This window comes from Rhopilema esculentum, chromosome 4, assembly GCF_057945365.1.
Source record: "Rhopilema esculentum isolate cy_ngs chromosome 4, ASM5794536v1, whole genome shotgun sequence".
NCBI classification, from domain to species: domain Eukaryota; kingdom Metazoa; phylum Cnidaria; class Scyphozoa; order Rhizostomeae; family Rhizostomatidae; genus Rhopilema; species Rhopilema esculentum.
Genome location: NC_142818.1, coordinates 11769469 through 11784666, shown reverse-complemented (window position 1 = coordinate 11784666; position 15198 = coordinate 11769469). Strand labels below are relative to the sequence as shown.

Genomic DNA, 15198 nt, shown 5'->3' with positions numbered 1-15198 from the left:
TAGCAAACTTTAAATCTTTTATTGACCATATGTCGCCTAATTTTGAATATAAAGTTTGCTTTTCGAGAGATATTTATGCCGTTGAATCCCCCCCCTTGGGAGGTAGGCTTAGTCAAAATATGACGGTAACCACTTTAAAGCAGCCGTCTCATCTTTGCTATAAGTTTGTCTTTGTTTGATGCACACGTTCCGAAAACACTATATTGTACAAAGAACAAACTTTTTAATGTGTACTGCTCGGTAAGAAACTGTCATCTCAATATCATAGTTATCATAATAAACTTCCTCAATCGCAGAACTTTCATTTAAAAGAAATATTCAATATTTATTACAGATATCACTGCTAAAAGGGTAACAAACTAAGCTATCATTTGTTTGACTTAAACAAAAAAGACCTACACATTCAGAAATATATTAATTTGTACTTGCCTACACATTCAGAAACATTTTTGGCTCCAAGACTAGAAGACCTTCCACTAGGGCAATAATCACATTGCATTTTGCCAGTATTTTCCTGGTAGAATCCCTCAGGACAAAGCTGACACCTGTCTGCAGTCATGCTAAAGAAGCTTCCAGCGGTACAGATTTCTACAGATTAAACAAACGATAAGAAAAAGTGAAAAATAACTGGTTTCGAGATGGGACCATGAATGTAGGAAGAGTAGCAGCTCAGTGGCAAGAAGTACCATTATTATAATATTATTCTATGGAAATCTGTTAATAAGAATTATTAAGGATTGTAAGAACGTAAGTATACAATTTTAGAGTGTATACTCTACATATAGCATCATGTCGAATTAAAGAACCATGAGAAACTAATAAAAAAATTATGGAGAAAGGAAATATTGGAAGAAAGTTGAGCATATGTCAAAAAATAGTGCTTCAAATTTAATTATTCACGATAAAAATGGGATACAAACCTTTACAGGCAGAGCTGTGATTGGAAGCAACATTGAATGTTGTAGTTCCAAAAGGACACGCTGTACAGTTGGTCCAACCATCCATTTGTTGATATAAGCCAATGGGACAATCGATACATTCATTGCCTGTCACATTGTGGTATGTTCCAGCTGGGCAAATAACTAACAAAAAGGAGAAAAATAGTTTAATGGTACAAAACCTAGGCAATTAATGGTATTCACTGATTTTTGACAAAAAACTGATAGCATCTTTTGAAATGCTGAGGTACAGTTTGCAAATAATTGACAGTTGACAATTTGAGACTAGACTGAGTCATTTCAAAAACTGGCTGTTGCTTAAAAAAAGACAAAAATGTGGTCAAAGATGTCCTTATCATGAAAAATAGTGATTAACTTCAAAAGCTTGATACTATTTTCTCAAATGTATCCACACTAAGAATATGTATGACACTGCTCCCTGATCCTTGGAGCCAGTGGCAAAGCCAGGTTTGGAGGGACAATCAGGCTAAGATAGGAGCATGCCACGCCCTGTTGACTACGCCCAACAATAAGCGCCTTACTCTGATTTCTGAAACACAAACTTATTGTAGTTGGTAAATTCACGGGGCGGACACAGAAAAAATCTAGCATTCACAAGTTTCGACTACGTCTATATGAACACGCCCAATAATTTTCAGTCAAATTTTTCTATGATCTCAGAATCGAAGTTTTTGCTTCTACAAATGAGATCAAATGGAGCTATTTGAGAGATCAGTCGCTTGAAGATGTATTTTCCTCATATTAAGTTTTAGGATAAGGAAACTTAACTAACAACATAAATTACTAACACTTTTCTAACAGCATAAATTAAATAAGGATCCCAAGGCTCAAAGTTTTGAGAAATTCACGAACACATGACAATTTATGCGCAAGAAATATGCTTAATTAACTTTAAGACTGACTTATTTCCATTTGAACTGTTTTTCAATTGATTACTTTTATATATGCAAAAACGAGACTTCAAACACTATAATGAAGCTGATAGCTCTCAAATATCCCCGTATAACATCGGTTTTCGAAATCAGCACTCTGGAATTGACCAAAAGCACATGGTCCCATTCACTTTGCTCCCGGGCTACCATTTCCCTATTCTCCGCCTCGTCTATTAATCCGACAATCTGGTTTCACAGACCTAGTTTCCACTCTGTTAAATTTACTAAAGTTCTTTCAAATAAGTCCACCGGAACGAGGTCCGGGCGCACTGAGCCAGACTCTCTTACTTTATATGAAAGTGAGTCTGGTACCCAGGGTAACTAAGGTCACGCATAACAGCGAATTCATAAACATCGGTATAAAATTAAGTGACGAGTTAAAAAGTTCTTTGGAAGAAGATTCATGGTGAGTTAGCGAAAGAAACACTTTTTGCAATTTGTTTCTATCTTCAAAATAAAACGATCTGGAACACAATCAAAATACTATCAGGAACGCAATAATCTAATCTAACGTCTAGTGTGAAGGACGTCTCTGTTGCGAAAACGAAATCCAAAAATTTTATTTCCTAGCCAAAATTCGCTATGTCCGTATCTAAGTCAATAATGGAATACTCACTGCATTTTTTATTCTGAGACTGGAGGATGCTTCCCTGGGGACACTTTATAGATACAGTTGTTTCGAGGTCGTTGTTTGTGGAATTGATGGTGACGTCATTGACCGATATCGTCATGTTGAACTGCCCGTTTTTAAGACCACTCTGAACTTGCTGTGTGTAGTTCTCTCCACTGGTGGTGTTTACCGGGAAGTCTGCTGTAATTGTTGCAACCGAGCCACCCGTGCTTCTTCGCCGTCTCGATACACTGTCACATTTGATGCTTATTTGACTGAAGTCGCAGCTAAATCCACAAATAGGGAAATATTTCTGAATCGTTTGGATTTTGGCTTCAAATTCTCTTCGGAATTGTGCAATGAATTGTGCAGTACATGAGCTGGCTGAATAGGTTACTCGGTTCGACGTTGTTGTTGCTGCAGATGCAGTTGCTGTTTAAGAAGGACAATTCAAATATTACTAATGACTAAGCAAAATTTTCTAAGAAGTTATAAAGCAGATCAAAGATCAGAAGGCACATAAGTATTCAAAATTACTTATTTCCCAGGGATATCAGCTATGGTCTTTTCAATTTGAAGTGAGAGCTTCAGCTACGGATTTCAACAATGGAGGTAACGAGGGTTACAGTGGAATTTCTCCGGAAGGACGAGCGGGATTTCTAGTGAATTTGAGTTTGCCCGAACCCATGTATTCTTTGTTTAACGACAGCTATCCCTGAAAGCAATTGAAAATACTCACCTGCACAGGTAGGTAGTAAATTCTGAGGGTTATCTGGGTATGACGGTGGGCCATGACTCCATGTTCCACTTTGCCCACAAGAATAGTATGGCGGGTAACGCACTGCAAATGCGTGGCTCGGATGACATTTTGCATCACAAAATTTTCCATAATCCCAGCTTCCACAAAATGCAGCACCGTTAAGCGGGGGATTTAAGGGTGGACAGTTGAAACCTGAAATATAGTTAAAAAGGATGTTAAATTCATTTGTATGATAAAAAAATTATCATTGCACAAGTGTCAAAAAAGTTATCAAAACAAAAAGCTGAACTTTTTTTCATCACCAACTTTACATGGCAGCAATGTCAGTGGATTGATGGCGGGGAGGGGAGCAATGAGGGCTGCTGATCAAATATAAGGGGTGCCAAAATGAATTTTCAACTTATAGGGGCGTCGAAAGCACTCTAGCCAGAAAGCTAACAGGAAAGGACAATTTACATAAAAGTACTCTACAATACTAAAGGCGGACATTGTATAAAAATCTACGATAACTCGGTTCGAAGAGAACAAGAATCTTGCAACATACCGCTTTTTTTTCTTACCAACATTGATGCGCTTAACAACGATGGTCAAATACCATCTCAAGACACCACACTAAATCTAAATGATTTTTGTACATATCGGATACCAGGGGCGTACCGAGGTAGGGAGGCGGAGTGGCTTTTTTAATCGACACAATGTATTTTGGAGGATGATGTCAGCAACTAACAAATTTCAGGTAATTTTTTTCTGTAAGGCAATTTCGTAGTAAACCCAAACAAGGCCTGCCTCACAACGGCCTTTTGCCATCTTTTTTAGAAAGCTTATGGGTATTTTCCAGGATGCAATATTTGGGTGCATTTTCTGACCATCCCTAGCACGGCCTTCTCTGAACTCCTGCACGGTCTTACCGCCCCCTTCCTACTCCAAACCTTCCTCAGTAATGACGTCCCTGGCTATTATTGTTGTGCAGTATGGTGATACAGCCGCTACAGCAATACTACAAAATACTGTTAGATTTTACAAAAATTAGCATTCTCTATTTGAAGTACTGGTAGAGAATCTACAGCGTCTTGTCAGTAATTGACTAGGCCTCTCCTCTCATTCGGAAGTCTTTCGGTATGCCACAGATTGAAAGATTACAGTGCTAGGTTTAGATCAGCGTGCTTCCGAACTCTTTTACCTTTCGGCATATTTCCGAAATTTTGAAGGAAAATTTAAAGATGACTAAATGAGGGGCACCATGTTGACTCTTTGAATGCCCCGCCCACCCCTCTCCCTGCGATCTCATCCCCAGCAGGCCACTGACCAACATTATCATAAAAAACAGCAACAGAACAACAACAACGACTATAACAACAACAACATCACAACAAAGCAGCCAAAAGAGTTCTAATTTTATGACGGCTTCATTCTAATGAAGACGTCATAAAATCTTTTATAACAAATTTTGAATTTAGATTCCCAAACCTGAAAGAGTACGATGGAATATTTCTTATAGAATTTTAACCACATAACATAAAAAAATTACCAAGAAATACTTCAAATGGTGCAAAATCAGTCAAATGATTTACGATTTGGCTGAGATATGGCCAAATTTATACTGGCTCTTTCCCAACTTTGAAAACCGAGCCCAAATATGAGTGGTTCTTGATTCTTTAGCAGAGTGGTTCTTTACCAAACTTAAAATTTTTGATTAGCAATATCTCAACCAATTTTAGACAAATTTGACTGATTTTGCATATTTGGAAGTACTTGGTGGGGATTTTTATGTTACATAGTTAAAATTCCAATATTCTAGAAATAGGATTTTGGTGACATCACATTTTAAAACTCTATAAAAATAAATAAAACAAAACGGCCTCTGAACAGTAAAATGTGTAATTGCCAACTGTGTAAACTTACGTATGACGTAAAGGTCAAACGTGCAGGATGCAGAGTTGCCAGAAGCATCGCTTGCAACGTAAGTAACAATGTAATCTCCCCAAGCCATGAAAGATCCGGAGCGGTGAGAAGCTCTGATGGTAGCAACCACTTTATTGTCACTGAATATAGGCTCTGTCCATGTGACAACGGAAACTCTGTTTGGTGTTACCACTTGGGTTACATTTGGGTACCTGGAGACCTTTGGTGGCTCCTTGTCTAAAAAGACAAATTAAATTTCATTGTCGGGAAGTTATTTATCGCTGTATTGTTACTAAACCGGTTTAAGCAGGAACTTAGAGACAGCTTAGAGACTGAGAGAACCTTCGTGCAATGTAGATAAAAAAACCAAACGTTCGTCAACGAGATAAGTGAAACACAATCTACGTTTAATTTCTGCTTGTTATCCATCTTATTTATGCTTGTTTATGCTTGTTGATTGCTTGCAGTTCTAGTATTAGAGTTTGTTTCTGTTCATGTTGCGTGACTTCCTTTTTTTGGTGCTACGAGTCTTCAAGTTAATCAAGAAATTTAAATGGAAACTAATTATATTTATAAAAACTTTATTCATCGATTAGCACTCTCCTCAGATCAAAATGAAAAGAAAAAGATTGATCTATGCTGGGGTCAAGAGAAACATTATGAATAATTCCAGAACAAGATCAGGCTGCTTAAACTGAGAAGTCCACTGCGGAAAAAGAAACGACGGAAAACAGCATCTTAACAAGCGAAAGAAGCTCTACAAAAAATGTAAAAATTGCTTTCGTTTCATATGACCTAAATGGTCGAGGGAGACATCATGAGACAATTCCAGAATTATTTGAGGCTGATTTCAAACCAACGGATTCTGCTGATTTCAAGAGTTACCTGTTCAATCGATTTCGTACAAAATATGTTAAACTAACCAATTTCAGTCTCACAGAACTGGCCTATGAAAGATGGCGGACACGTGTTGCTACCACATGTTGCTGGCTCCATGATCGTAACATTGGGTCCTTTAAATCCATTGAGGTGAATCCACGAACGCAGCGTGTCTGCAATTAGAGTGGAAAGCACATCGAAAAACTTCATCAGGGCACCAAGGGGATGAGTACAAATATTAAAAGTTGACAAATGTGACCTTATATGAATCATCCAAAAAAACATTTAAATGAAATTCAATTCGTATGCTAAGTGCACGGCATAGTAGATACGGATCCAGGGGAAACAACATAAGAAAGATAGTGAGAAGAGAATCGAATAAGATGATTTTACGTAGAAAACAGGGACAAAACGATTGGTGAGATATTGTAAAGCAATGCAGCCGTATGCCAACAGCATTATAGTGTTAAAAAGCTCTAAAAACACCCTTTAACTTACTCAGCCATTGTCAAATATATTACGGTAAAAGAAAAATTAAAAAAGCACTCCATCGTTATATGAGAACAAAAAGCAGATTGCAAGTTTCTATTCGTCTTGTACACTAACTTGAATAGTAAAATGGCATACTTGTGAGATTTGAAGAACAGTTTGCTGTCAAGGCAGATCTTTCAGCAGAGCTCAGGACTCTATTCCAAATGCCAACCTGGCCAATTTCACCCGCAAAGGAGTTGCTTAGAACTGACCCCATGTTCGACATTTCCTGACCGAGTATTAGCATGCCTTTTGGGTCAAATAGTTTTCTATTTTTCATGCCGTTTTCAATCGAGTTAAAAACAACCCTGAAATAAAAAAATGTTTTACAACTAAGGCATGTGAACCGAAATTGCATCTTTTTTTTAAAAGAGCAGTGTTGATGGCTTATCCATCAGAAATCTCAAAAGAAAAGAAGATGTATGATAAAGCTTAGGGCTGACAGTTGAAAATAAATAATACTTCAGATATATGACAATCTTTCGGATTAAAAAGGTTTAAAGCGAGGTCAATGTCAAAAATACTTTGGTTGGTACAAGCTACACTTACTCTGTATCCTTGTAGACTTGCACGCTTCCACTTGTTGGTTCAATTGATACAATAACGTGGTGCCATAGACCGTCATTCAAAGGCTTTGCAAACGGATGAGTCACCCGACTGCCATTCGATGGAGTAAATCGTACGAATCTATCTTGGATTTCAAGCAAAATATCATGATATGATGTGTTGACCATGTTTGTTAGCATTAAGAATGTGCCAGCCGAGGTCTTTCCAAGGAAACGCACCCAGCTTGCTACTGTAATCGCCGGTACACTGCTGAAGTTCATGTAACTCAAATAAGAGCCACTTCCGCCATGAAAACGAAGGTCAAACCTCGGTGATTTCGCTGTGTTAAATACAATGCAGCATTTAGTAAACAGTAAAACGCACAAGAAAAAATAAATCTTCATTGCTAAGTTACAAATGACGCACTGCTAAACTTGCAAAAGATTTGACGATTGGGACGAAAAGTATCACAATTGAAGTGCATAATAACAGCAGCAGCAACAACAACAATAGAAGCAACAACAACAACAGCAGCAGCAACATATTATATAAAAGATGGATTACCTTTCTGACATCTTTGCCCAGTATGTGTAATTGGGCATTGGCATCGGAAGGAGTTGATGCCATCTAAGCAGACACCACCATTGAGGCATGGAAGAGAGCCATTACGTACAATGCAGTCATCAATATTGATTTCACAATTCAAACCAGAAAAGCCTAGCGTGCAGTTACAAGTGTATGCTGCAACCTGTGGAGATATGAAAATAGCTTTTTAGTGAGATCTCTGACTGTTGTAGGCTTGAAGCTGATTGGAAACCGGGACTTTCTTTTCAAAATAGTGTGCATGGCAATAATGAAATCGGAACTTCAATTTTGTTGATCATGAAATTCAAAAATTTCTTACGATTTCTTACCATTACTTATCAACACTATAAAGAGCAGTTCTTCTTTGTAATACTATATATGTTCAATGGAAAATTACTATAATTTATACCAGGTCAACGCAAATTCCTCCATTCTGGCATGGATTCGACGCACACTCATTAATCTCGGTTCCGCAAGTGTCACCGATATATCCATCGGTACAATTACACTTGAACGAGGCTGAATCTTTTACATTCATGCATGTACTGTTGTACAAACAGGGATTTGGCGTGCAGTAGTCTATCTCAATCTCGCATGATCGTCCTCTGTAAGAGATAAAACTTTCAATCTGACGACAATAGCTATGAGGTGATAACAATATAGCCCTACTCACTCTCAGCTGAAAGCAGCAATTACAGAAATCAACTTGACGCTAAATTTTCACAAACAAAAGCCTCAGTCAAAGCAGCAAAATCGGAATAAATATTATGTAACACACTTTCATGTAACAAAGCATTTGCAAACCCAGTAGTTACAGCATAAAAAGACTTCAAGGCAATTAGGATAATTCCTCCCTTTGTTATTGGTCTGCTAGGTTCCTGATATAAAATGCTCAAAAGAAAATTCTTGGTGGAAGCAGCAATCACGAGTTCTTAAGGATCTATTTCCAAGTAGAACACGGCGTCGAATGAGACTTGATATAGCAGTTCCTTTTGGTATAAATGCTTTAGTTCATTTACTTTTGATATTAACACAGTACCTACCTATACCCTGGTTTGCAGTTACAGTAAACTCCATTGCTTAGGTCTGTGCAGTTGTAAGCATTTCCACGGCATGAATCAGGGCTACATTCATTGACGTCAGTCTCACAGTTTACACCTGTATATCCTGGCGCACATGTGCAGTTATAGCCATTAACGAAATCCGTACAATTCCCAGAATTCTGACACGGAAGTGACGCGCAGTCGTCGATATTATGATCGCAGTCTTTCCCAGTGAAACCAGCCATACAATCACATCTATCAAATAAATGGTATACCAATGACCGATTTAATACAATTAGCATATCTCAGCAAAATAATTCAGTTAGCTTGAAGAATAGGCTGTATTCGTAAAAACGACAAAGATATATGAAAGTAAAATTAGACTTTTGCTTATGAGGCAACAACAAGGTTCGGCAAACAGGAGACTAAACCACACTTTCACTTGCGCTGGTCTTGGCAAAATGTAAAGACTTCACTGCTAACAATTAAAAAAATAAAATCACTGCTGTTTCGAACATCGTTTTGTACTGAAGTAGAAATGAAGGTGCCATTATTAAGAAACTAGCTTTCAATAACGGTACGATTTCAGTGCATTTACCTGTAGTCAGCAACAAAATCTACGCAGCCACTCTGGACACAGGGATTTGGAACGCATTCGTTTGTCTCATTTTCACAATGATCGCCGTAGAATCCAGGACGACAAGAACAGTTGTATGAATTCACCTGGAGAATGAGAGAAATTGTTTCTTTAGTAAGACGCAAAGAGACAATTGATTGCAGAGCTTACAATCTACAATATTACAGTACATAAGTAATCAACATTGCTAATGATTGATGATGAAGAATGATTGTTGCCTGATGATTGATTTGATGATGGTGATTGACAATGATGATTGGTGATGATGACTGATTCTCACGCTACATGATCTATAACAATCATACTCGATACGAAAGCAACGAACCTGGTCAACACAAGTGGCGTTATTTCTGCAAGGACTTGAGGCGCATTCATTGATATCAATTTCACATCGTTTTCCTGTATATCCAGCCAAACAAGTGCATTCAAAGCTATTAACTTGATCGGTACAGGATCCACCGTTTTTACAAGGTGTTGTGGCACACTCGTCGATGTTAATTGAACAGCTCTTCCCGGTATAGCCTGAAGGAAAATGACGAAGCTGTTTGTTCCATTCTAGCTCAAAAGCAAAATCTAGGTTGATAATTCTATATCAAAACATCCTATAAACACGGGTATTAGTAAGCGTAGTACAGGAACAGTATTACCCTTTATACCTATGACCTTATGCGATTAGGAGTAACTTTGGATGTAAGAATAAAGTACTGATGGCAAAAAGGATTGAAAAAACAGAACTGCAAGCAGTGGCGTCCCGTGACCATTCTCGCTGGGGGGTGTAAGAGATGCAAAACCATATTTGACACCCCCTACACCCCCCTCACGTACACCTCCTCACTCCCCCGCACGCTACGTCCCTGACTGTAAGTTGCTTGGTTTGTACTTTGAAGAGGATACTAGGACACTAATTGGCACAATTGGCACCAATAGAATTTTAGAAATTTTCTTATAAATAAATTTTGACTAGAAAGCAGTAGCGCAGGGCTGGAAATAAGCGTGGATCTAACTCACTTTGTGGAGTTGTGAATTAAATCGTGGAACTATAATTGTAGTGTGGATTTGTAAATAGTGCATATTCTTAACAGTGCAGCATAAAATACCAATAGAAACGCCCAAGGTAGAATTAGGAACATTTTTTCAATTCGAAGCGAATGCCCAATCCCAGCGTTATGAATTGCACTCATTTTTATAAGAAAATTGCGTTAAGAAATGAGCAATTGACAATAAAGAAGAATTAAGAAACTTCAGAACTCGAAGCTTCAGTACACGAGGAGAAGAATCAATTGCGCTTTATGATATTGTTGTGTGCTATTTTGAAGTATTATCTCAAGTTAGTTTGCTTTTATTATACTTGCTTCAATAAAGACACTGAGCCAGAAAAAACCACGACCGAGACTATGATTTCCTGCCCGTAATGTATTTTGGAATTTATGTGATATCTTTCAGTAGATATCAGAAAAAGTTAAAAAGCAATTCAACTAAGGTCGTTTGAATTGGAAAAGTATTGGAAACATTCTTCTCAAGGCTACAGCAGCTGAACGATGATAAGCTTCTCAATGGTAGCTGGGAGGAACATTTATTTGGGAATGTTTAATAAAAGTCCTCCCCAACTTTTTTCCAAAAATAGGTTAGAAAATGTTTTGAAGGTTTACGCTAACAAACCCATTAGTAGCAGTTCTGCTGGGAACCCGTTTTTGTATCTGTATTGTATCTAACACGGCTTTGTTTTTTTATATTAATTGAAATCTTCTCTGAATCGTTATGTTCATGAAAAAGGACTGAAAGAAGCAAATGTTTCCTGAAAGGGGTGTTTTCCGGTGTTTCAAAGGGCGTGGCCGTAAAAAAATCTAGGGGCAAGCCTCCTAGCCCCGTTCCAGCCACTCCGTTATAGGCCGGTGCCAGTGTGACAAGATCTAGCATAACATTATGGTTTTAGCATCATATTGGCCAAAAATCGTCATTTAGCATAAAACTAGCATATAATTTGGAATCTAGCATAGCACTGGTACAATTCATATATTTTTTTAAAAAAAACATTTACCAAATGAGAGTAACCATTTTGCCAGATGTTTGGAATGGCTGGCAGCCTCATATTTTATGGCTGGCAGCTGAATTCAGCCAGCTGAATGTGAGATGTTATTACCTTTAAATGCTTTCCCTCCCACGTTAACGTGTAACCCCCGTCTCGGCAGAGCGATAAATGGCTTTTTTCAAAGGAAGTAGTTAGTTGATAGAATGCAATAGAAAGAAATACGCTTTTCGCTTAACGAAATCTAATTCCTTGCTTGACGTTCTTCTCGAAAGATACAGGCATGACATAAAGCAGTATACGAAAAAGCTAAATTTGTTCTAATTGTGGGGAGTGATAGCGTAATCAAAATTGCTTTGTAGGTTAAAAAAGTTTTCACTTGCTTTAATCTTAAATCGTCTGTTACCTTTTACTTTGTTTCATCATTCATCACTTGCAATTTTGAAATTATTCTAAAAAGTTTTAAATATAATCTGTGCAGAAATTTTTGTTTCCTTTGCATTTTGTTATTTTTTGCAACATGCGGCCAGAATTCAGCCAAATTTTGCTTCTTCGGCCAAATCCATTTATAACGGCCAAGAGGTTTTAAGAAACTGCAAAAATAGAGAAATTTGTCATCAAAACCATTTATCTAAATTGCTAATTTGCTAATTTTTGTTTATGAAGAATGAGTACATTGGGTTTTAGATGAATGGTTAAAATGGCCAAATGGCAACTCTGGCCACTTTTGATATTCTGACATGTGTTAGCTTCTATCTCGAGCAGGGTTGCCTTGATTTAAAATTTGGCATAATTTTTGCAAATCTAGCACAATCTTGTGACAGATTTGGCATAATTTCAAAATTGAGATCTGGTCACACTGGCTGGTCAAACTGCGCGAAAAGAGAAAAAGAAGAGAAACACGATTTGTACATCCGCGAGAGAAGAGATCATTTGCCATCTGTCACAAGGTTCTCTTTTATAGCATCAACAGTTTTTCAAGAACAGATTTGATGACAAAAAAATTTGATAGGGTGAATGCAACTAAGAACTTTCCTAAGCAAAAGCGATTTAAGAATGATTCATCTAACTTTTGTCCCGGACAAAATATTTCATTCAATCATGCATTGAAATTTGAGATTTAAGGCCCCGTTTACACGAGAGAAAAAGGAACGGATCCAAAAGATCCGGACCTTTTAAGCACGATATGGGTACAATCCACAAGCGTTTACACGAGATTGATTCCTAAACTATAAAGCGTTTACACGGGAATGGACCAAAATCGAATCGCTTTTTTAAGCATGCGCAAAGCCTAAGACCCTGTTTACACTAGCACGGATCCCAGTGGGTACGGATCCACTTTGGATCCGTGACTAGTTTTGTAGGTGTTTACACTGGAACGGACCCAATTCAGATCGCGTTTACACTAGCACGGATCCAGTCCACTGTCTCGGCTACTTGACCTCCCATTGCGTTTCAACAGACAAAAGCTTTCTCAAGTGAGTTGTTCGCTTTTGCGAGAACGATCGTAGTTAGTCTTAAATTCTCGTACTATTCTTCAAGAACAACTTTATCATTCAGGAAATTTTGCCTGGTCGTTGCCGGGCTCTTCCTGGTCGTTGCCAGAAAGAGCCCGGCATTTGGTTTGCGGTGCCGATATCGCTGTTGTTGAATTTTATGATGTAGGCCTAGTCCCAGGCTGCTTTGTTTAGATATAACCAAAGCTAGTCTCAACTGAAGAATCCTGTGTTGCGCACATAGAAAAGCAATATACTGCAGCCAGGAATTAAAACATAACACTAACATTATGAGTATAAAAATAACTTTCTGTTTGTATATGGAATTCGAGATTTTTGCGCCAAAAATTGGCCTCTTAAGGAGAAAATTTAATGCCTCGTTTCCGAAGTGTGGTTGGTTTGGTTGGGTTCCAGCCGTTTACACTAGACCTAAACAGGAACGGATCCAAGTGAGTATCCAAGCGATCCAACACGGATCCAGATAGCAGACCCAAGCCTATCAGTGCTAGTTTGGGTACGGATCCATTTGGATCTGTGCTAGTGCAAACGGGGTCTAAATGACTAAGATCACAGAGATCTGAGACTTGTTCTCAGAGGAATTCTACCAGACAAGACAATGACTCAGATTCTCGCAGCAAACCATAATTCTGCCGATGTAGAGTGGCTGATTTCCACTTACAACAAGATAGAGGCCGGTGGGGAAAGCAGAATAGCTCCAGAAAAACTTAACCAATCTGAGCAGATATAAAAATGAATATGCTTGATCTTGCAAGTTTCGTGTTCTACGAACAGCTGCAAAGATATAGTTCCAAAAAACCAAAAACACCAAAGTCTGGGAAGCAAAACTGATTTAAAGGGAGCTTTTGAAGGCTAAAGGAAATAAAAAGCAACTTTGACAGAGATTGGAACAAGCCATTTAAAAGGCTCTCCTTTCGATAACTTTTTGCTCACGAGTTAAGGCATCACTATATGTTGCAAATTTTTCTTATTAACCCAATCCATACATTATAAAGAATCAGCTTTTGCTTCTCATATTTCATTCATTTAAAAATTTGCTCATTCAGGACTTGCTATTTGCATTATGGTGGCAGTTTCTATATTTGCCACGCCCATACAGCCAATCCAAACAAAGCACGACGCCCAATTTTTATAAAAAATGTGGATCTATAAAAATTCGTATTTTAGGCCCTTAGTAGCGTGATGGCCGGTGGGGCCAGCGGCATGTGCCGCTCCAGGGACCAGATCCTTGTTGGTTTTCAAAAAGAGCGTTTGTTCGACTACGACCAAAAGCCAGGTGTCTATTTTCGGTATGTGGATGACACATATACGAATTTCAAAACAATGACTGAATGTGATATTTTCTAAAAAACCTTAATAGCCTACACCCAGCCCTCTATTTTACGTTTGAAAAGGAAGAAACGATTCCTTGCCATTTTTAGATGTTTTGTTTGAAAAGTCCAACACTGGATTTCTTACCAGTGTATATCGCAAGCCTACTTTTACCGGTCAGTACATAAGCTGGAATTCATTTTGCCCAAAACAACGCCAAGTCAACCTTGTTAAAACTTTAGTACATAGGGCACTGATGATCTGCTCGAAATCTAAACTGCACGCTGAACTGGAAAAACTAAAAACGATCTTTCTGGACAACGGCTATCCAGAAGACGTCATTTCATCTTATACTAAGGAGAAGATCACAAGTTTTTCGGCTGTTCAAAAGTTTGGTCTGCAAAAGTGACCAGTTTATTTGAAACTACCATGGATTGGTAACACTTCCTTGCGATTCGAGAGTCAGATTAGGCAAGCCATAACTAAATGTTTCTTTGCTTTCAATCCTCGGATTGTTTACAGCACTAGGAGAGCCCTTCCATCCATTCAAAAGGATTGCGTTCCTACGAACCAAAAAGTTCCGCCATTTATGAATATACTTGCCAGTGTGATTCTGACTACGTAGGACGCACAACCCGAAAATTGGGGAAAAGGATAAAACAGCATGTTCCTTCAAACATAATAAACAAAACTGCCCCTCAAAGAGAACAGCCTCCTCGATTCTGTAGGTCTAGAAACACTGTTAAAACAAGTGATTCTGCCATCGGTCAACATCTTTTAGACAACCCAGATTGTGCAAAACTCTATAATGACGACATGTTTCGGATAATTGGCAGAGCCCGGCCGTCCTGCCATCTAGCAGTTTTGGAGTCGATCTACATACAAACGAAAAAGCCGCCATTGTGTAGGCAGAAGGAGTTCGTTTTCTCTCTTGGACTCCATTGGTAATTTTTCTTTAGGCAC

The 15198-nt window shown here is 38.3% G+C and overlaps 1 protein-coding gene across 1 annotated transcript in view; it reads right to left on the bottom strand.

Moving 5' to 3' along the window:
- Positions 1 to 354: 354 nt before the first annotated feature.
- The window catches only part of LOC135690973 (uncharacterized), a 68627-nt gene continuing 53783 nt past the window's right edge, over positions 355 to 15198 (bottom strand). The window contains exons 21-33 of the mRNA XM_089116006.1: positions 9710 to 9906; positions 9346 to 9470; positions 8748 to 9002; positions 8114 to 8309; positions 7684 to 7867; positions 7123 to 7459; positions 6670 to 6881; positions 6087 to 6215; positions 5164 to 5400; positions 3241 to 3453; positions 2508 to 2933; positions 921 to 1082; positions 355 to 588 (exon numbers count right to left, since the gene is read on the bottom strand). Of these exons, the coding sequence (XP_088972132.1) occupies positions 404 to 588; positions 921 to 1082; positions 2508 to 2933; positions 3241 to 3453; positions 5164 to 5400; positions 6087 to 6215; positions 6670 to 6881; positions 7123 to 7459; positions 7684 to 7867; positions 8114 to 8309; positions 8748 to 9002; positions 9346 to 9470; positions 9710 to 9906 (2858 nt within the window). The 3' untranslated portion in view covers positions 355 to 403. The remainder of the gene's footprint in view (positions 589 to 920; positions 1083 to 2507; positions 2934 to 3240; positions 3454 to 5163; positions 5401 to 6086; positions 6216 to 6669; positions 6882 to 7122; positions 7460 to 7683; positions 7868 to 8113; positions 8310 to 8747; positions 9003 to 9345; positions 9471 to 9709; positions 9907 to 15198) is intronic.